General features: G+C 38.4%; 1 protein-coding gene across 3 annotated transcripts in view; it reads left to right on the top strand.

Moving 5' to 3' along the window:
* Positions 1–23,288, top strand: part of ZFYVE28 (zinc finger FYVE-type containing 28) — a 177,302-nt gene that overhangs the window by 112,553 nt on the left and 41,461 nt on the right. For 2 of the 3 annotated variants that reach the window (XM_075420389.1, XM_075420387.1), the window contains exons 6-8: positions 621–710; positions 5,160–5,261; positions 12,820–14,184. In XM_075420389.1, the coding sequence (XP_075276504.1) occupies positions 621–710; positions 5,160–5,261; positions 12,820–14,184 (1,557 nt within the window). The remainder of the gene's footprint in view (positions 1–620; positions 711–5,159; positions 5,262–12,819; positions 14,185–23,288) is intronic. The other variant, XM_075420388.1, reaches the window with a different exon arrangement.

Genomic DNA, 23,288 nt, shown 5'->3' with positions numbered 1-23,288 from the left:
AATAAATTTGAGGAAGTTATGGAACTATGAAGAAACTAAGAAATTGTGAAGAAGCTTGGAAAACAGCCAAGTGAAAAGCCTAAACAAATTGGGGTTTTGTCTAAAAAGGGGCTTAAGATATTTGAAAAGTTAGTGGAGGACAATGAAGTGTCTCCCAAATATTAAATCCTCAGACTTCAGTAATAGTTGCTCTATAGAACTGGGGTTTTTCTGGTTCAGTTTGTTTAGCAGGAGTTGACCTAGAAGATTATAGCAAGTTTTATTTGGAAATGAAACCAAATACTTTCCCCTGTTACTTGAAAAATGCTTTTTCAGTTAAAAAACTCTGAACACCAGTGGTTTTCAGTAACAAGCTGAAGCTTGACAAGAAATAGTAAATAAAAAGGGAAAGTAGCATAAAAATTATTTTGGTTTTGTTTGACTATAAAAGCTTTAAGTGTTTAAAGATTTTTTTCTTAAATTTTTTTTCTACAGCAGTCAGTTCCATCGTGTTTTAGATTGCATAAAAGTAGCTCGTGAGTTAAATATGATCAATTTGGTTTGGCTTATAACAATTTTTTCAAATTTTTTCGTATTGAAATGGATTCTTCGAGAGTTTGAACTTTTATTCTTCTACTTAGAGCCTTAAGGCTTGGATACCTCACTCAAGATATGATAGATGACTATGAACCAGCTTTAATGTTTACAATTCCAAGATTAGCTATTGTATGGTAAGTAATTTTTTTAACTGCTCTCTGCCCTGCCTCAAAGATTTATTGAAGATTTCAAAAACTTTGTACAGAATTTTGGTATATTTTCTTTCACTTGAGTTTGCTGCTACTTTCTTTAAAAAAATTTTAAGAGGAGGATAATGTTTTTGTTTGTGCTTTTAAAAATAATTACCAGTTTCTTGTGGAATATCAAGAGAATAAAAGAAAAGAGAACTTAGAACTCTAAATATAGAAGGCAGGAACCTGGAACAATTATCAGTCATCCTCCATAAAGGTGGTTCCTGCCCCTGGCAGGGGGGTGGGAACTAGGTGGTGTTTAAGAAGCCTTCCAACCCAAACCATTCTAAGATTCTATGAAAGAAATAAAAAAAAAAAATAAAATTAAGAACATCAGTCTATAGAATGTCACATTGTCAGAAATATTTTTTGAAATCAGCTATTTTGTCACTCAAATGTAATATGACCTAAGGATACAAGTCTTGAAAACCAGAAGCTTTCAGTAGAAAGTGTGTATTTTTTGTAATGACTCTAGGTTCAAAAGGAATGGTCGTAAGAAACTGCATTGTGACCACTGAGTTAGGCTTAAATCCTTTTAAAGGAAAGTATAAATGTGTATAATTTATGTGTAGATTTGTGCCCTATATTGACCACTCATGACAGCTAAATTAAAGCAGTTTTTTTGCTTCATGCAGTTATTGCAGTATTGAACAAATCAGATGCATTTTTCCTGATGAGTCTTCATGATTTAATAAGATAGTAGTTTCTCTGGAGTAAAGCCAGCATATTTTTAATATTTTACCATTGTGAATGTTTTCAAGTTAGCTAATATAAGTAGTATAATTGAGGGAAATAAGAAACCTCAAATCCTGAGTGTAATACGCTTCTCCTCAGGAAATCTCTGTGGCCCATTATTCCTATTAAATACGATACTGTCTGTAACTGTCATTCTAAAAATAATAACAGTAATAATCTGATTATCAAAAGACAATGGGAATGTGAGAACTCAGTCTGAAGTTGCTGGAAGACACAATGAAGAAGAATACGTAGTGACGAACTAGAAAACCAAGGGCTTTCTGGAAAACACACCATGTCAGTCCCCAGTTACGTAGAAGGACAGAGAGGGAGAAGAGAAAAAAATTGTAACTGCTCCAAAGTATCCAGTGATTTGAAAATAAATCACTGCCATGAGAAGTTCCACAGAAAACCTGCACCATCCATATAGCGGTGTTGTCTGGAAGAAATGCAAGCCTTTCATTTGGACTGTGAAGGGAGAAGCCTTTAAACACAAGACAGATGCAATTCAAAGTTGCCATGCTGTAGGTCTATGGTGTCTTAATGAGAATCATGGATCTGGAGCAAGGAGAAGTGCTGAATCCCCACAGTCTTGTAAAAGCCAAGATTCAAGGAATATTTTTCAGACCCATTTTTGTCTAAGGTTTCTTTCCAAACATCAGTTTACTGTATGTGTTATACAGTGTGTGTTGCCCAGCGTGTTAACAGGTGTCAGTGAACTTTGAACATAGTAGGAAGTACTAAGACACGCTTTTTCCCAATTTTTACTTCTTTCCATGATACAACTATATTCAAACTTTGATTCAGAACTCTTTCAAAGGTCATACATGTACACACGCCATTTGTTGTGGTTTAACCTGGCAGCCAGCAACTACGCACCAGACAGCCGCTCGCTCACCCCTCCCCTTCCCCACCACGGGATGGGGAAGTGAAATGGACAAAAGGGGAAACTCATGGGTTGAGATAAAGACAGTTTAACAAGACAACAAAGGAAATACTGATACTAACAATCATAATAATAAACATGCAAAATAAACCACACACGACACAATTTTCTTGCCACCCAGTGACCAATTTGCAGCCAGTCCTCAAGCAGTGATCATGGAACCCAGAACTCATGAATTTCGTAAAACTCCTGAAAAAGACAGAATTCCTGGGAAAGTTCGAACTCCCAGGCAAGAGAAGTTTTAAACTCATGGAAAAGAGAAGGTTCCTGACTCCGGCCAACCCCAATTTATAAACTGAGCGTGACATCCATGGTATGGAATATTTCCATTGGCCAGCTTGGGCTATCTGCCTGGCTGTGCTCCCTCCCAGCTCCTGCACACCTGCTCATTAGCTGAATATGAGAAACTGGAAAAAGTCCTTGATTTTGTAGCAACAGCTGAAAACATCAGTGTTATCAACATTCTTCTTGTGCTAAATCCAAAGCACAGCCGCTACTGCCGAGTTTCAGCATCCATGCAGGGACAGGAACAACTCTTACACATTGATACAATGCACAGTTGATTCCGATTTATTGCTCCACTTGCGTGGTTGTATACATTTTTCATATCTGCACACACGATCACGCTTATTCGGATAGGCTACAGACATAAATCACACGCTGTTCACGCACCCCATATTCCCTTATGATTGGTAACTATGCACTAACGCTAATAGCAACAGGCCGCCTCCATGTCCTTGAACACATCTTGTTTTTGCTAACCCACATCATGTGCACTATCAGAACTTTCTCAATGGCTATTCTTAGCTGTCCTTTCCAGCGGCCCGTTCAGTTATGCTGTTTTGCTTAAGCGGCCTAGGCATGCTAAATCTCAAGCTACATCAACCCCAACAGCTACTAAGAGGAAAATTAACTCTGTCCCAGCCAAAACCAGGCCACCACTTCATAATATTTTTGTAGTGCTCTAGCTCTCTCTTTTTTTTTTTAAAAAAAAAAAAAATTTCTGCAAGTTAAGCTCTTCAGAAAGTGAACTATACCTGGAAAATGACAAGGGAATGGTGATTTTGTCAGTTACAAGTTCAGTGAGAGCAGCCTTGAGCTTCCACTCAGCAAAGAAGTAAGATTTGTTTAGGCAGAACATTAGTATGTGAGTCAGCAATAGCTACTTCGCTTCGTGGCGGCCTGCTTGTTGAAGCTCAAAAAGCTTAGAAAAAAATAGAAGTATGTAATCTTGGTAACAGGATAATTTGTCTTAAGCCACAAAAAAAAGGTGACTTGCAAAAGAAGCAACTTTTTTCTCTTTTCACTTCTTTACTTCTTCCTTTTCCCTCCTCCTGCCCTGAAAACCTCCGTCCCCAAAGAAATGTTGATCAAGTTTAGTCATTTCTTGGAGCCTCTGTTGTCTAGACAGTTCTGAACTTTCTGATGGCCATCTTCTAGCCTGATGGGAGACCACAGTACTGTCCTAGTGCCAGGGCACGAGCCAGACTCTGGCTTTATAAACAAAAGAAAAAGCACAGTGTTTCCCAGATGGTAAACAGAGTGTAAGTCATCTTTTTCTTCATGCTTCAGTGGGATTCATATACCTTGGGATATCGGCTTTGCTGCTTTGTCTCAGAGAGCTTTCAGTGCTCACGCAGGGTGCTTGCTGGTGACCAGCTGGTGAGCAAAAGATGTCAACAGTCGTGTTAGCCCAGGTCCCCCTTGCTTGGGATGTTTTGGATGCAGAGTAGCTAGAAAGCTCTCAGAAGCAACGTGTCATTTGAGTGTAAGACAAGGAACGCACCTTTGAAATACCTTGGGTAACTGAGCATGGGCAGTGAGGGAAGGAAGGACATAATGGCCTGGGAAAAAGAAAACCTATAGAATCTCAAGTGTGAGAACATGTGATTAATTTGCCTTTGAGAAATGTACTTTTTTGCAGTGGGTAGAGGATTAAACAGTTGTAAACAGTGATGCCTAGTGTGGGTGGAATCCACTCTCTCGGACACAGTGCGGTATGATGCAGCAGATACAATGAAGAAGGTGAATTTTCTTTGATCGCTGACACACAGAGAGGTTTGGGCAGTAGTGATTCGGTCAGGAGGAACTATGGAGATATCTACGGTGAAGTACATGGAGGTTTTCAGGACCATGAACTAACCTCTTTCCAGGGAAATTTCTATAAATGCTGAGTTGATTTAGAAGCATGGGATTACCAAATGTGGTTTATGTGATTTATCGCATGTGTTTTCTTTTTTACCACATGTTAATACCAGGTTGTATTTATCTTGGAGGTAGAAAAATAGAAGCTCAAGAGTCAACTATTTCATGTAGAAATTATTTAGACTGGAATGAAAAAGCCATTTGCAGTCTCTCTCAACTCAGTGGACTTTCCCCAGCTTGATAATTGGTTTCTTATTTTTATTTTTTTATGAGTCAGCGCAGCGATGAAGTAAATGTATGTTCTTCCCCGTATACTTCCATTGCTCTTTCTCCCATGCTTTGGGGGTGTGGGGTGTGTGTCATAGAGAGGAAGGGATCTTTTTCATGTTGCTTTAGCATTGAATTCTAACTCTGGGTGAATAAGACAAAAATAAAATAACAGTATGTAACTTGAGTGTAGTTCTAATGTTTATGTACAGTTGCTTTTCTGACTCCTTATTCAGTAGTTGCTATGTGAAACGAAATTTTCTTTTTTGTATGTGTTCATGCATGTGTTCAAACTACAGTGGCCTTGTTGTCTACTCTGAGGGACCATTAAACTTGGACCATAAACCAGAAGATATGTCTGAACTCTTCAGACCTTTTCACACTCTGCTAAGAAAAATAAGGCAAGTAATAAAAGATGGTTGTAATGGCTTCTCTTCTGAAGAGAAAATCAGGGGCCTAAAAAAGAACACAAATGTCTAGAAAAGTGTTTGCTGTGTTAACCATAAACTGCATTTTCCTCTTAGCTGCCTGGTATACCCATGAAATAACTAAATGTAGTTTTTAATTTCATGGGATTTTCATGTCTTTGTGATAGTTCCATGTCTTTGATAGTTTCTTTTTTTTCTGAATATCATTTTAATACATTTTAGATTTTTCCTTATGTTTGGATGATGAAATACCGAAGTTGCAGTTTATTTTTGGGACATCCTGTTTCTAATTAGCGTCAATGTTTCTGTTTAACTAGGCTTATTACATTTTCCCAGTATGTTATGATGCAATACTCGGGTCATTCTTAATCTAATAGAAGTGACTATCGCTTTTTCATATTGTGGATCTGTTTTTCCAGGATGGATCATTTTATATTACCTCTTTTTACGGTGCTTCAGTCTTGGTAAAATTGGAGATGTGGGCTTTGGCTCAACTTAAGTATAAAGGGCATTAAAATATGGTTTTCTTAATTGAGGTCTTTGGAAGACGGATCGGTTACATTGGAGATATCAAGCTTATCTTTAAAGGATCCTTATATTAATTTTTTTATGTTCAGCCTTAAGGTATCTTATGTGGGTGTTAAAAAAATGTGTTTTGTAAATCTGTAAGCCCTATTATTTTCTTAGAATTCAAATTTGTGTATCAACTGCAAATTTTGTCCATAGAAAGCTCTAGAGAAAATTTGGTAGAAGTTTTTCTTGCCTGTGTCCAATTTTCACTTGTTGATCACTTTCCCTGTATGTCGTGATGATGGTTTGATATAAGAATATTTTTCACATAGATAAGTTTATCCAGATTAATCCCCTCTCACCAGTCAAAGGTGAGGCGTCAGGGAAGGTTCAGAGAGTGGCCTATTTCTTAGCTTTTATGAATACGCAGACTACATCCTTTGTGTCCTTTGATTTCCTAGTATTTCTGTCTAGAACTGATAGAGTTCTAGTTTTAGGTACATAAATGATACTCATACTGAAATCTCAAAGTTCAATTGACAAATGAACATGGAGGGGTGAGTGATTATGGTTTTATAAAACACTGAGTAAAGAAGAATAACAGAAATTGAGGAGCAAAACTTGAGTTAGAGGGGGGAAAAAAAGCTTTAATGGTACTGAAGCTTAAGAAGTCCGTTGAAGTTTAAGTTAAAATACCTTATTCCCAATATGTCTATCACAGAAATTTTCATCAGCATTTCACTGACTGACTAAAACCAAAACAATATTTAAAAGTTAATATACTTCTCATAATCTGTGCTTTCTGCTTACTCCTTACATTTCACACAGAAAATGAAAATCAATGAGGTCAGTTTATTGCTTAGTCCATTTAATTTTCAGTTACTCTGAACGTAATGCTTGGGTTGAAAACACATTAGTAAAATGCTTGCTTGTTCAATAACTACAATTTTCAATGCAGACTTCGAAAAATGAAAAAACTTTCAGTGTCTTTTTTTTAAAGTTCTGATATTCTTTAAGACTTGTGTTCTTTTAAGTGACCACTGAGAAACGTGATTTCAGTTGTCTAGCAGACACAGCTTGTAAAGTGTTCTTAGTGAGATAGTGTTTATCAGAGGAAAAATTGAAGCAAGTTAAAATGTAATGTAAAATTTAATCTCTGGCAATCTCTGAATTGAAGGAATGTCAAGGAACTTAAAGATTTGAAAGAACTAGACTCAAAAAGACCCTTTAGTAATTCCTGAATGAAAATACGTTGAAGGAAAATAACAATGAGATCCAAGTAAGTGTGTAGTTCATGTAGGATAATTAATTTACTTTTAAAAGTGCCTAAGCTACCTAGATTTTTTTTTATCACAGATTTTTTTTTTAGCTCATCAGCCTGCAATTCCTACACAGTGAGAATGTTCACAGAAACCTGTAAGGGAAGATGGAAAGAGATATTTCAGCAAAATGGGAGCATTTTTCCAGGAGTCATTCTCCAGTCTCCATCACCAATAGTTAAGGCATGAAAATAGATTCAAGTAGTCTTCTGTTAAGAGTTGCATCTCATATTGCTGTTGTGTGGCTGTTGTAAGAATATAAAACAACATCTGACTGCAGAATATGATCACATCCCAGTCAATTTCTCCGTAAAGTTCTGTAACTTTTTAGCCAACTAAATATTTTAACTTGTGGGATAACACCAAATAGACAGCTGATAATTTTGTAGAATTAAAGGTAATTTTTAAGCTGTATTATCCTTAGGTTGTCCAGAGAAGGTGGTAGATACCCCGTCACTGGCAACATTCAAGGTCAGCTTGGATGGGCTCTGAGCAACCTGATCCAGTTGAAGATGTCCCTGCTCATTGCAGGGGGGTTGGACTCGATGGCCTTTAAAGGTCCCTTCCAGCCCGAACTGTTTTATGATGCTATGATCTGAAAACATCCTTCCTGTTAAAGTCAATGATAAGCACTGTATGTGTGTGGATCCACATAATTAAACTGGAATGAACAGAGAAGAATATCTGTTGGCTAGGAAATATTGGCTAGGTGGCTTGCAACTTGAAAACAATAGAGATTGTAGAGACTCTCTGAGCAAAAGCAGCAAGAGTAATTGTTTAGGTTTTGGTAAGGCTGAGCAACAAACAATGACTTTGAATATTTTAATTAATGCCTAAGACAGATGCTTCTGTTGATTTTTATTTTAGATACAGAAAGTCAGCATGGGTATTTTATACATCTACTAATGCATATATAGTAGTGGTATCTCTGTTCCTTTTAAACTAAGACATTTGAACCATTTCTGCCAAACTACTGTAATCTGCCTACTAAGTATACAAAACATATCATCTGGTATGTGCATAGATATTTAATTTAGATGCTTGTGACACTGAACATTCTTGTGATAAAATACTACCTATATTATGTATACATTTGAGGCTGCTACATGGAGATTTTCAGAGGTGAGCAAACTTGGGATTTTGCAGTACTCCTTAATTCTGCCCTTTTTCAGAGCCCTCTGCATGCCTGGTGCTTGTTTCTGGACCACTGCAATTGATGGCAGGATCCCCCTGGATTTTGGTGGTGCAGAATCAAGCAGATTGTAGATCAAGTGGTGCAGAATCAGAGGATCACACCATTTTAAGTACACTGAAACCTTTCTGCATCATTGACTAGAACTCAAATGCGATATACCTGTTGTCAGTGTGTTAATGATAGCGGAGGTAGGTGGGAAGCTCGTATGCTTTTAAAGCGTGCACAGTGTTTGGGGGAAAACTGTTTAGTTTTTTCCAAGATGGTTGTGTTGAATTGATTTAAAACTTTTGCAGTAAAGGAGTACCAGTGATGTTTGGTATATGTCAGTGTTGGTTTCTCAGTGTTGATGTGTTGGAGCAGATCTGCTGACTTTGGTGTGATGCACGCAGCTCAGCACTGCAGAAGCAGGAGGGTGGAAATTGCATTCCTGTACCTGCATCACTTTCCTATGGTGGCAGCTCTGTAAAGACTGCTGTTTATGCTCTGTTTAGAGCATGAACTGAAGCACAGGCTGGCAATAACAACAGTGATGTTCCCTGAAAACAGATAATTTAAAATTCTAGTCAGAATAGGAGCAAAGTTAATGAAAGAGGTCTGGAGAATGTGTGAGATCAGTGCACTTGGGTTTTTGTGGCCGTGTCCTCCATTTAGTCAAATTTGTCTTTAAATGGACATCTGGCTTCAGATCTTTGAAGAAGTAGTTTCTGCACCCTGGATACTGGCAGCGGAGTTAAATTGTTCATTGGTTTTGCAGTAGGCAGAGTAATTTTCTACTACTGCTTGTAACAAGCAGAGTCCATCTTAAGAAGTTTTCTTGTTTTTCTGCCAGTGGCTATAGTCACTGGCAGAAAAATATTCCTGGTATTTTCAAGGCTAGATTGCCTTCCTGTGATACCATGCCAAAAAGAGTAAAAGCAGGCAAAACCTCAACTTGCGCCTTTTCTAAATTCAGTGTTTTCTAAAGGTTCTGTGAGCAGGAAGCACGCTGCTGCTGTCAGGCTGCGTTGCAGAACCTCCCTTTACCTGCAGCTTCTGAATAATGAAAGCAGAGGGAGAAATTCTGTTTTCCATATGAGCACAGCACTTACTTGGGCCCAATGACGAGTTACAGATGCTTCAGCAGGAAGGAAATGAACTGTGGAAGTAGCTACAGCTTGATTAAACATTTAATAACGATGCCTGATGTTTCATTTCAAACTTCCAGTAGTGAAATTTAGCATTTCTTTCCATATAGTGGTTGACATTAATTTCATTCTCAATATCTACACAGGTGTTTTAAAACATGCCTTGTTCCTAATGTTGACAGTGAATCCTGTATAATCTAATATATAGCATATCAAAAACATAACTGTTGATCAAACTATTGTCACCTTGCAAGGAAACTTGTTCTTAAAACAGCCCAGTGGCTCTAGGGGGTTTTTTTATGCAGGGAAGTGAAGATATCTGTCCAAACCTCTTTTAGACCAAACAAAATTTCTGGTGTTTGAATTGGGAAAATTAGCGTATTTCCTTTGACTTTAAAGCAGGATTATTTCTCTACTGAAATAACAGGGCTGATGGACTACCACTGTAATACAACTGATTATGTCTAACAACTCTTGCAAGGCAGCATGGATCTGACTCGCTTAAAAAGACACAAGGACTGCCAGCTGATTTCATTGATTTTTTTTTTTTATCAAGCTTTATTTACTTAGCCTCAAAACTGCACACAATTGTTCTTAAATTTTGAGGTGTTGTTATTGGCAGAAACAAAGAGTTCACTACTCCAGTCAATGAAGCTAGCCAGCATAAAGGAAATATGTATTTCTAGCATTTGATTTACAGTGAGTGTGTGAAACCTGTATCGGGTAGGTCTGAGCAGTCAGGCGCTCTCTGTGTCTTCAGAAAGGAAGCAGAGCAGCTCTGGGCACCCAGACATCCAGGAATCCTGGGCACTGCAGTGCGATGTTCTGGAGCCTGAATGAAACCCCAGACTAGATGCTGAAAGTCAAAAGATTCAATCTTAGATTTTCCCTGGGCCCATTTCATTCCCAGGTATGCTGATGAGCTTGGATGGAAAGCAAATTCTTTTCAATGTTGCTAGTATAGTCTGTATTTGAAGAAGTTGCTGATTCTTACCTCGTGTTTTGAGAGAAGGGTATGAGTGTGGTGTATGGAGAAGCATAGCTGATGTTTAGGCAGTTGGCTGGTGATCAGTTCCTGACATGCACATTTTCATCCATGCAAGAAAACCTTAAGGATTATTGAACACAAGGATGCCACCTTGGTTCAGAAATCCCTGAGCTACAGTCTGCTGGAAGGCAGTATGATGCACTCAGCAGAGATCCCTGTGTGCTTGTCCTGTTGTGGTGCTTCTTCTTAAAATCTGTTACCAGACAGGCTTCCCTACTTGATGGATACTGGCCTGACCCAGAAATATCTTTTTAATATCATTGCATAGGTGAGGAACAATCTTAAGCCCTTCACAGTTGCATTTCTGCTTACTCTTTGTTGTGGTTTTTTAAATTAAAAACCCAGCTTTTTCTAAAATCTTACATTACTTTGTTCCTGCTTATCCTACATCACAGCATTTCTGTAAAAACTGACAAACTGAAAATTCATGATACAAAGCCTTATGGCAAAAATGATGTTATTCTATATTTTTATTATATTGCTATAATTTTTTCAAAAACACAGCTATTTTTGTGTTGACCTTACAACTTAAACCATTCGCTGTCAATTTGTTTTTGTGATGATGTTAAAATGCTTAATCTCTTACAGATGCTGATTACTTTTTAAATAAAACATCTGAGTAATGAGGCGGTATCATTATATACTGTTTACACAAAAGAAAGTAATGTATAGGTATTTCAAAATTTTCTAGTGTGGTGCAATACTTGTTTATAGCTTTATTAGGTGATTCTAACAAAAATTGCCCATTTCCCTTATTTATGGCTGAAAAATTGTCAAATTTTGGACTCGAAGATGTATATGGAATGATTTAGAAATACTGACTTCTGTATTAGAGAATGTGGAAACAAGTGAAAAGGGGGGGGATACAATGGTGTAATTGTTCTTAGAAGGTACTTCTTCCGTAGGCTTAGAATTTTTTTCAGGGTCATGTAGGTCTTATATAAAAGCATGATTTTTTTAAGAAAAGTAAAGATGTTAATTGTGTGGAATATACATAACCATAAAAATCTATATTTGTACTTATTTGGTTTAAGCATGCTTATCTAAACTGTTACCTTTTTAAAAGATGTAGGGTAGCTGATCTATAACTTAGGTACTAGCAATGTGTTTTTTGAGCAATTTGATCTTTTAATGACAGTACTATGGAAAAAACGGGTCTTGGAGTTAAGTTAAGAATGCAGTCTATTGGCTTGGAAATCAAGCTGTGATATGTTCTGAATGTTTCTTTGGGGATTTTTTGATCCCATTTAGACTGAAGTTATACCTTTAAGGCAATTCTTTTAATATGTGTGTATTATTATGCCAGGTGTATGTCACCTGCTAGCAAATGATTTCTAAACACATGAGGAATAACGGACTCCTAGCCTGTGTTTAGGCAGAAAGTTTTGCTTTTCCCATCTATTCATTTATGCTAAAATATACTTGCTGGTCTTTGAAAATGTTGACAGCAGTTCTTGACAGAAGATATTTATATATGTGGTTTCTAATTGAGAAGCATGGTGTGAAGCAAATTCAGACCTAAAATTAAGTGCTGCTGTGTCTATGGATTTGTTTTAAAGTTATAAGGCACTTAAACACAACTGCTTCAAATAACTCTTTGGTTTTAGGTGGTCATAGTCCTACACTGCAATACTGAGGACACTTGATAACATTGGAGATGTTCCATGTCTCTAGAAAACATAGTTTAGCGAATACCTAAATATTTGCTTTTAGGCCTGCCTGCTTCTTAACATCGTGCAGGAGCTTAACTCGCTAATGACAGAGATATGACAGAGCGTGCCAACTTCCAGTCCCTGTTTCAGTGAACAGGCTTCCAAGACATCAGTGTTGTATAAGCGATATTACTATTTTTAACTATTTTTTCTTTTCATCTGACAATATAATGGTGTGAAACTTCTGCCATAGTCTTTTGCAGAATAATTTTCAGAATCTAGTATGAAGGATGGCAAATTGGTTTGCTAATCAAAGTTAAATTTGTGCATTAAAAAAAATAAAATGACAGAATGTATGTAATTGTGGGCAACACTTTCACTGTCAGTAGATGGGGAGGAGGAAAGATCCATTCTTGGGTGTGTTTTGATTTATTTGGGGGGCATCACTGCAAGGATGTAAATAATTTGGTACTTTGTATTTGCATAAGTAATCTCAAATTCAGGCATCAGCAATCACGTGTTCTGAATACGAATGCCAAATGCATCTGGAATTATACAGTTGAAAGTAATCTGTGCCCCAAAGTTCTGGATTTCTGTACGAACAGCAAAAACTTTTTTAAAATCCATAACATCAGTGCCTCCTATGATTGTAAATGCAAAGTGATGTGTGTATTTGTTTTCAGGGATCTGCTTCAGACATTAACTGAGGATGAACTGCACACGCTGGAACGTAACCTCTGCATCTCTCAAGACGTGGATTTTCCTGTCAGAGCGGATCCTGAAGTACCCTCTGTCATTACACCGGGCATAACTGCGACTTTGCCTGCAAAGGAGCTTTCAGCAAAGGCTGAAAACACAGAGGCTGAGCTGGCTTGTTCTATGCAGTATGATGAACAGGAGCTGGAACAGCTGAACAGGATGGTACACAGAGTTGGAGATGAAATGTCTTCTCTGCTTTCCCCTCCAAGTATCTGTCAGTCTCCAGCTCACAGACCTAGCCTAAGAAATAGTTCTAGCACAGAAGCTTCACCAACAAGACACCATCTTGACAATTTAACTGATGAAGAGGACAGAGTGTTTTTTATGGAAGACCTAGATGGAGCAGGAGAAGCACTTGCTGGGTTGGATTCAGTAAGCGATACTTTCGCTTGGGTGAATAACCCTTGCCATGATTCAAAACAGAACCTGCAATATAGAGACGCTTTGCTGTACGAGAACGGCCATCAGACAGAGGAAACTTTGCTTTTAAAAGATGCTGAAAGTGACTTAAGCAATAATAACAATATTGAAGATGGCAAACAGATGTCTAGCATTTCAGTTCAGAATTCGTGCAGCTGTCTAGAAGGTCCGGACTCGCAGTTATACCTCAATGGCTGGGATGCCTACGCTGATGATGCTGAAATGGCAGAAGTGATAGCTCACAGGACAGGGGGAATGAAAATATCTGCTACTGTAATATTCAATCCTAAATCTCCCTCCAGCTCAGAATCCCCAGTAACTACTCCAGAAGCAGCTATTAGTTGTGTTCCTGGATCTGCTAATCCATTAGCAAATGGGGAGGAGGATGAGTCCCATAAACTCAGTATAGCTGCCACGAACTGTCTAATTAATTCCTGTGTGTGTTGTGGCAGCTGTGAAGACAGCAGGGAGGACAGTGTTGAAGGTTTAAAGACTAAACATTCTGCAGGAGGTGTTGTAAATGCTTCATACACATTAGTAAAGTCTAAGGAAATGGACCACATAGATAACTCGGACAATTCAGTCCCTGCACAGGAAACATTAAAACCTGAAACTTCTGCTTTGTTAGCAGAAAGGGACTTTGGCAGAGAAGAGCAAAAACTGCCAGTCTCTTCTAAGTGCCTGGCACATTCCTCAGGTCCACAGGTAGGAGCAGAAAATGACTCACAAGGAGAAGCAGAAAGCATCTCAAATCAGCAGAAGAAGTGGGAGAAGAGAAGACAGCTATGTGAGAAAAAAATGGACAACGGTGAAGAAGCTAGTAGTGAAAGAACAGTGAAGGAAGATGTAAAGTCAAGATCTAGTTCAAGGTAAGAGCAACCTGATGTTTTGGTAGTAATCTGCATGTAAATACATTCCTATATCCTTATACTTTAGTGATTGGTGTAAAATTAATGTTAATTTTAAAGAAAATGTTTAAGGAATTTTTCAATATCCATTTTTTAATGCAAGTAGCTTTTTTTTTTGGACTTCATCAGCTTTTTTGGAAAACATTTGGAGAACTTTGTGTAATGTCTCCATATTATTGAAATCAAGTGCACTAATCTTGGCAGTTTCATGTAACAAAGAGTGCATTGCTGCTAAACATTCCCTGGGTCGTTACCTTTGTTGAACTCTGCTGCTTTGCAGTAAAAGTGTGTCTGGCAGATACTAACAAATTAACTCCTGCATCAGTGCATGGGATTAAATTGGGATCTAAACACATTTTACCTTAGCTTTATTTGAGAGAGCAGGGTTAACGTGATCGTATTGCCTGTGGGCACAAGTGTTAATTGTGAATGTCTGTGTGCTCAAGGAGCCTCACAGAGTGCAGAAGCAGCTTTTAAACCTATTGGACCATTTCAGCCAAAGCTGATGGAAGAATAGAGGTCTTGGCTTAAGGTTCTGCATATTTAATGACAATGAGGAACTGGATGACAGGGAGAGACCATAATAATAGTTGTGTTAAAGAAAACGCCGTGCTTCAGCTCAACTTTGATTAGACATTAGGGATCCTACACACATCAGTAGGAAACCAGACTTCGTTTTGCTTTACTGTTTAGAGGATAACCTGTTTTGTAGAGAGTAATGGCCTCAGTGTCCCTGAAGTATTAATATCATAAAGCAGAGGGGAGAAATTAAGTAGAAGTTGTTGCTGCTTTCTGTATTTCTGTGACAGCTTTCTTCCTTTGTGCCTTACTGTCTCAGTACTGCGGAGATTGTGTGTGTGATGCGGGATTTCTCTTTTTGTTATATGTGTATAGTGTTCAGGGTAATGCAATGGGAGAAGCTTGAACCATGAAGCATTAGCACAATATAAAGGCTACAGAAATAAACATTTGTTTAATAACATACCAGTTGAATTATGAAATTATTTGACTGGTGGTGGAAATAGAATCCAGAGTTCTTTGCGCTGGAGTTAATTCCTCTTGCAGGTAAAACACAGCTTAGCATGCACAAAACTCGACTTTAGAGAAGGTAATGTTATCTTCCTCATTATCCTGAGTATTTGCAATCTTCGGCTTGCAAGTATGAGCATATTGAAGGCCTTACAACAGGGTTTCTGAATGGACTTCATTTTAAGAAGTAATTCACAAATCCCTTTGACATTTCATGCTTTTGCAACACTTGAAGTGGAATGTTGCTTAAAAGTAATTAGAGTATGTTCAATTAGTGTCCTAATAAATCATACATTGTTTGCAAAACTGAGGCAATTTGTCTACTAATTTTTGGCTTGGGTAGGACATTAAGTGAAGTTTGTGAGAACAAGTCTGCAAAATGTAATGAAATTATATATAAGTTTCTTTTTCAGCCTCCTGTGGTTTGTGGATGTAATAACCTCTCTTCTTACATAATTGTCCAGGCTCCCTTAATATTGTGTAAAAACTTTGTATGAGAATTGTGCTTTCACAGAGACTTCTGTGGGTCTGTGTTCCTCTGTGTCCTTTTGTTTGCTCTGGACCTGGCTCTTAACAGCTTGATTGAATGGCCCCTGGTTCCTGCCTGGCCCCTCTGCACCAGTTGTGACTTCGTAGACCTCAGTCACACTTTGCCGACGTGGTTACTTTTTCAGGTTGGAAAAGTTACAGTCTACATGATCGCTCTTTGTCCAGAAGTTGTCCATAGCTTTGGTCATTCCTTTTATCTTGCTCTAAACCTTTTTCAATTATACTATTTGCTCTTAGTGATAAGTGAATCAGGACTACACTTACTCAAGATATGAGCAAACCATGGATTTTCAGTGGCGTAATTATTTTCTGTTGTTTTTCCAGTGGCTCCCAATATTTGACTTTGGATTTTGTTGCCAAGTGGTGAGCTGATGTTTTTTTTGAAGTTGTCTGCCAAAACCCCAAGATCATGCTCGTGAACTCAGAGGCTGTCATTCTCTATCTGATGCTAAAATTGTTCTCCCTGTGTTTACCAGTTGAATCTCATCTTGCCATTTTATTACCTGTTGTTCAGACTTTAAGATCCTGTGCAGTTCTTCAGTCTGCTGTTGTTATTACCCTGAATAATTTTGCAGCAGTAGCAACCTTTCAGACCTCATTGCTCTCCCCGTTTTTGCAGATTTTATGTGAAAACAAAACCCTCCGAGTCCTCAAGAACTTCAGCGGTGACATCCTTCTCTTCTGAGAAGTGGTTATCCCTATTTATCATTAAGAATTATTTATGCATTTTGGGCCCCTTCCTCTTATGCTATAGCTCCTGAATTTTCTTAAAAGCCTTTACTGAGGTATTTTGACAGAACCTATTTGGAAATGCAGAGGCTGTCAGTTGAATCGCCATTCTTCACAAGCTTCTTGACCCCTTTAGAGAGCTCCCAAGAGGTTCCTTCTGCAGAAGCCACTTCTTCCCAGGCAGACCGTCTCACTATTGTCCACTTAATTTAGCTTTTGATGTATTCTGTTAAGTTGCTTCGTACGAACATCGGGCTCACGGAACTAGAGTTGCTTGAATCCCCTTGGAGTTCTTTTTATTTTTAGAGATTGCCACCTTTAAACTCCAGGCATCAAAGAAGTTTTGAATGAGAGGTTAATAATTAATTTGGTTCATTCTTGAGTTCTCCTAAAGCACTTGTGTGAATATTTTTGAATTTTTTTTTAACAGAGTGGGTTTTGTCTGTTTTCACCGTAGCTTCTTCACAGTTACTTTATTGATTGCATCTTATCCTCTATGTTCATTATTGAGACTACAGTACATCTGTTATTAATTGGCAAATATTCCATCTTTGCAGAAGTGGGGAAATAGGGATGGAGGTATTTTGTTACTAGATTGTTGCTGATTTTTTTGGAAAAGGTCTAATATTATCTCCTTCAGTATATTCTTTGAGAGACTGAGATGCTGGGGATCTACTGAGGACTAGATTAAAAAATTATATATAGATCCTTAGCTTTCTCATATCTATAATCTGTATTTAGATTTGCTTCTTGCTTCTGAATCACTAGTCATGTTATCGGTAAAAGAGATAATTCAGTTACAGAACAGAACTTTGTGGACCTTTTCTTACTCATGCTGCCTGGGCGGTGACTAATCACTGCTTTTCAATGGTATTTTTAAATCGGAAGATCACAGTAGGCTTCTGCGACTGCTCCCTATTACATGCTTGTGAATGCCAGCTTAACCATAGGGGAAATGTTGGAGACAGTAGATTATTTTTGGAATGATGGAACCATTATCTACAACAATAAGCAATCTAATGTACATGGAATAGTTGCAGGATATGCTCATTCATCACACTGATAAATATATTTACTTTCTAGTTACTGTAAGTCACTAAATAGGAGAAGAAAGTTTTCCTTCCCCTGTATGAAACAAGCAGCTGTCAAATGTGTACGTTATGCCACAGACTGTGTCTTTGAGTAAATCAGTTCTTACACTATGCAATATGACATTATAGGTATGACTTCAATGATCCAGTCAGGCTTACTGTAATTCTCTGTCTGGCCTCAATAGTCAGTGGAGTTTAAAATACAGATTAAATACTCTTCTGCTTAAGATTTGGGTAGTGACATGGCTTTACTACTTTGGTTTTGAAGTCATAGCTGATGTTATGTCTTTCTCCATAATTTGTCTGTAAGTATCTCAAAGACATAAAACACCAAGGGCACCCAGAGTCTTAGGCAGCAGCATTGGAGATCCAAATACGAGAAAAGTGCTAGCAAAGATGTAGTGAGTGTCTGATCTGCTGAAGGGACAATGTGATAAGTGAAGGCTGTCATGTAGCGAAACAAATGTTAAAGGGGGGAAGTAATGTACGAATAATACAGAAGATGAGAAAACTATGACAAAGCGGCATATGGTGGTTTGGGGTAAAAAAAGGACAGAAGTTAACACTAAAACCCAAGCTTTAGATCTGTTCCTTCTCTTTCAACTGGAAGCAAGCTATGCAGATTTTCAAAATTCTCATTCTGTCATAGCATTCTGCTTGTTTTTTCTAAGGGGAAAGAAAATTGCAGAGAGTGAAGATCACGTTTATTTCGGTGTTTTGGAAATACTTGACTTTCTGTTTTTTCCAGAGTTGAAAAGTCCTTGTAAAACTGCTAATTCTTCTATCTGTTTTATGAAGTTTGGCAGCTTGTTTCATTTTGTCACACAATGCTGGTGTTTTCATGTTTTAGTCTTAAATACTTAATTCTGTTGCAGGTTTGTTTATCTACATACTGACCTTAAAACAGTTCTGATATTAAAAAAAGGATTTTGAAATGTAGTTTCTTTTTCTGCTGCAGCTCTATTATGTCTAGCTTAAATTACACTCTTTTTCTGGCCATTTTCCAAATCTGTTTGGTGAGTGTACTCTTGATGAAGTCTTTTTTAGTGCACCTGATAACTGACAAAAGGAGCTGGAGTTGGTAGAGACGAGAACTTCATATCTTCACACTTTCTGCAAGCTCTAGTGGTGTCCATCAGCTGTTAGATGCTGGCGCTGTTCACATTTATTTGTGGGGGCTTAAAAAATAGAATATTTTGCCATATGCTTTTGCAGTGTAAGGAGGAGGAATGAGGCATCCTTGGGAAAGCATGTTTTGTTGTTTGCTGATCTGTATTGCAATTCTAGAATAAGATGAATAATTTATTCTTCTCTTGATCGGTATTCCCACTTCTTAGTGTTGCAATTCTGTAGTCTAAATTTGTATATATTGTAATATATTTATGTATTACAACAACCTATATTGTAATATATTTAAAATTTCATTTTCTCAGCATATTAGAATGACTTTGTAAAAAGATGAACACCTGTTTTATACAGTTGGTTTCTAATTTTGATTTTTCTGCCTGTATTTTATTTTGTTTGCTCCTTAGCAATGTGTTACATGTGTGCACGTTTTCAGGACAGCAACTTTAAGATAAATTTAATCTTAATTTAAGAATAATTCTTAATTTAAGACCTAATTCTTAATTCTAATTTAAGACTTAATACTTAATTCCCAGTTTAAGATTTTAAGTCATTGCATCTTTATAAATCATAAAATCATAGGCTGGAAAAGACTAATAAGGTCATCAAGTCCAACCGTCAAACCAACACCACCATGCCTGCTAAACCATATCCCGAAGTGCCACATCTACACATTTTTTCAACAGCTCCAGGGATGGTGACTCCACCACTTCCCTGAGCAGCCTCTTCCAATGTCTGACCACTCTTTCAGTAAAGAAATTCTTCCTAATATCCAATCTAAACCTGCCCTGACGCAACTTGAGGCCATCGTTTCTTGTCCTATCGCTAGTTACTTGGGAGAAGATACCAACACCTGCCTCACTACACCCTCCTTTCAGGCAGTTGTAGAGAGCAACAAGGTCTCCCCTCAGCCTCCTCTTCTACAGACTAAACAGCCCCAGTTCACTCGGGATCTCCTCACCGGACTTGTTCTCTAGACCCTTCACCAGCCTCATTACCCTTCTCTGGACACGCTCCAGCACCTCAATGTCCTTGTAGTGAGGGGCCCAACACTGAACACAGTACTCGAAGTGCGGCCTCACCAGTGCCGAGTACAGGGGCAAGATCACCTCCCTACTCCTGCTGGCCACACCATTCCTGATACAAGCCAGGATGCCGTTGTCTTTCTTGGCCACCTGGGCACACTGCTGGCTCATGTTCAGCCGGCTGTCCACCAACACCCCAAGATCCTTTTCTGCCGGGCAGCTTTCCAGCCACTCCTCCTCAAGTCTGTAGCATTGCATGGGGTTGTTATGCATGGAAAAGAATCATAGAATGGTTGAGGTTGGAAGGGGCCTTTAAAGGCCACCTAATCCACCCCCCCTGCAATGAGCAGGGACATCTTCAAGTGGATCAGGTTGCTCAGAGCCCTGTCCGACCTGGCCTTGAACGTTTCCAGGGAGGAGGCATCGACCACCTCTCTGGGCAAGCTATGCCAGTGCCTCACCACCCTGATGGTAAAAGATTTCTTCCTTATATCCAGCCCAAATCGACACTCTTTTAGTTTAAAACCATTACCCCCTGTCCTATCGCAACAGGCCCTGCTAAAAAGCCTGCCGCCATCTTTCTCGTAAGCCCCCTCCAAGTACTGGAAGGCTGCAGTAAGGTCTCCCCAGAGCCTTCTCTTCTCCAGGCTGAACAGCCCCAACTCTCTCAGCTTTTGCTCACAGGACAGTTTGTATTTTGGGATGGCTAGCATTTACATTTAAAAAAAGAAACCCAAATTCTCACAAATTACCTTTCTAGCTTGTCTTTTAGCTTATAGCATTTGATTCTATATGTGCTCCTTTAGCAAAACTAGATAAATTGATATTGCAATGCAAATTAGCTTGATTAAATGTCTTAAATTTATGCTTTCCATGTAATATTCCCATCACAGTAAGACTTAAGAAAATTGTGTGTCTCTTTACATTACAAACTTGCCTTTTCCATAAAAATTAATGGACAGCTGTGCATGTTCACATAAACAAAAATGTCTGCTTAGTGTTTTGTATTGATTGGTCTTTTAATTAGCTATTCAGGAGTAAGTAAACTTACCAGCAAGAAGGAAATAGTAGTTGATTTGGAACAAAATACCAGCTTTTAAACTGCAAAACTTCCCTTAAGCATTCCTTTAGCTGGCCATTGGTTGGAATTCCTCTGTTCCCCTTCTGGTATTCTGGTTCTTTTCTTTGTGCAACTGACCAAGCTCAGATGGAGTGTAAATGAATTTTTTCAGTTCCTCCTCCCCTTCTGCTTTTTAACAATACAAGTCTCAAATTAGAAGTGGCAGTGTTTGACTTTGTCTGTCGAACACGGATTTTGTGCGGTATCCGATAACGTGGCTGCTGTTATGAAGCCTTAGCATGCAAATAAAAGGTGTCAGTGTTCTATATCAGCTTCCCTTTTACCACATCCATGTAACAAATGAAGCAACAGTGAACTGTATTAAACATACAGATTCCTGAAATGACTATAGTAGGTAAAACAGTTTTAAAAGACACTTATTTGAGTGGATTTGGTGTAGCTGACATGTGAGTCTTTAGAGTTAGCTCTCGTAGTGTGAGATAGACAATGAAGATCTATGCTAATTAACTAATGTAACACAGACTGCAACTATTACTCGGGTAATCATATCTCTGTGAAACAATGAGAGGTTTAATTAAATGTAAGAGGCTGGCAACACGTTCCAGTAGAAAAGAGCATGTAAGCCAGGATAAAGGTGGCTTTCAATTTTTTTTCTCTTTTACTTAGTTACAAAAAATAGTCAACAGCTTTAAATAAATGGTTCATTAGTTCAGTCTGCCAGTATTCCATGAAAAGAGGGAGCCGCATCACCCGGTCACTTAGGTCTGTTTCCTCAAATCTTTATTCTGTATTTTTATCGGAAGTGCTGAAGAATTCTATTTGGATGAGGGTGAATGGTGGTTTTATCCCATGCTAGAATGTAATGTTTAAAGTAATACTGTAGGCGTTAAAGACCTCACAGTAAAACAAACTTTTGCCACCGTACACAGTTTAAACAGTTCTATGAATTCCAATCCAACACGGCATGAATTTCAAATGAACATGAGATGCGGTGAAGTTCAGGTTGCCCATGGGCTGGTGTGGGAAGAAAGGGTTAGCTGCTATCAGCTGCGGAATGTGTCTGTGAGCACACACCGTCTCTTCTTATAATTGTGCTAATGAGCACGTGTGCCAAGCTACCAGCAGCTGAGAACAGGAGTTGTGAGTTGGGAAAAGCAGGTCAATTCACCTCAGAATCTACCAGCATCTTGGAAAAGCTGAGCGAATCTTTGGGCAGATACTAATGAGAAGAAAATTCTACAAAGAGGTATCCTGAATCTGTGTGTACTGAGACAGAATGCAGTGAGTATGTCAGGACTCTCTTTATTTGTTGGGGTTTTTTTAGGAAAAAAGGTATAAAACAGAGTTATCATTATTGGTTTCCCATTTCTTGGTACTAAATAAACATAGAATTTCTTATCTGAAGAGTTACAGCCTTAATATGAACCAGAAAGAAACATTATGAAATGTAAATATTTCTGGCACAAAAATTCAATCTGTATTGGTACACAGGAGTGAGAAAAATGTTTGCACATAGTAATTGTCAAAACTGCATATCCTTTACTACAACAAACTTAACTTCTGTGAGCATGGTTTGTGTCAGGTGTGTCCAAGCAGTTTCCATTGCCAAACGATGACTGCCCAGATGGATATCTAATCCTGAAATCAGCGGATGGCTCAGCATGGCCAGGCTTGTGCACCAAGTAGAAGATGGAGCAGTGGAAAACGAAGGCATTTATGAAGCAGTTTGGAATGGCAAATGGTGTTAAGGCTTAAAGAGATGAGGTAGTGGAACTGATAAGAAAAAGTTATGCTAATAGGGACTGGTTAGAGGTGAGAGAGGTATCAAAGGAGGGGAAAAATAGTATGGAGAAGAGGAATGAGATGATGCTTGTAAGCTGATCAGTGAAACATCTATGAGGATTAAACTAACGATAGCACTGAGATATTTGATAATCTGGTAAGCTGATCATGTGCCATTATGTTCTGAGGTTACTCATGAAGTTTGCTTACTGTCACAGTCTAGTACTTTGCGCCTTCTTTAAGGTTGTGCCTTCTGGCTTGGACCGTCCGCTGCACAGTTAGCTCAGCACAGAAGGTGATTTTGTGACTTGGGACAATGTCGACAATAAATATTACCGCTGCTTCAGAGATATTTTGATTGGATTTCAAATATATCGGGCAGAGCTTCACAGAAAGCACTGAAGGACAGCAAACCAGACACTGTTCAGAAAAAGTGCTGCTACCCAAATCAGCTGGCAGGATTGTTATGCTGCAAAAAGCTGGAAATGGCAGGGAGGGGAGGGAGGGAGAATAAAAGAAGGTGCTGAGTTTGCTAGTTGTTCTTGTTTCCTGGTTCTGCTGTTCAAAGATTGCTTTGTTCTGAACAATACATTTCATCTTTGCGAGACGGGTTCTGCTGCTCAATCATGCCGTGAAATCACATGTTAATGGTTT

Source organism: Opisthocomus hoazin, chromosome 5 (assembly GCF_030867145.1).
Source record: "Opisthocomus hoazin isolate bOpiHoa1 chromosome 5, bOpiHoa1.hap1, whole genome shotgun sequence".
In the NCBI taxonomy this organism is placed as follows: Eukaryota; Metazoa; Chordata; class Aves; order Opisthocomiformes; family Opisthocomidae; genus Opisthocomus; species Opisthocomus hoazin.
Note: the sequence above shows the minus strand (reverse complement) of the source record. Positions and strands in the feature narration are given on the sequence as shown.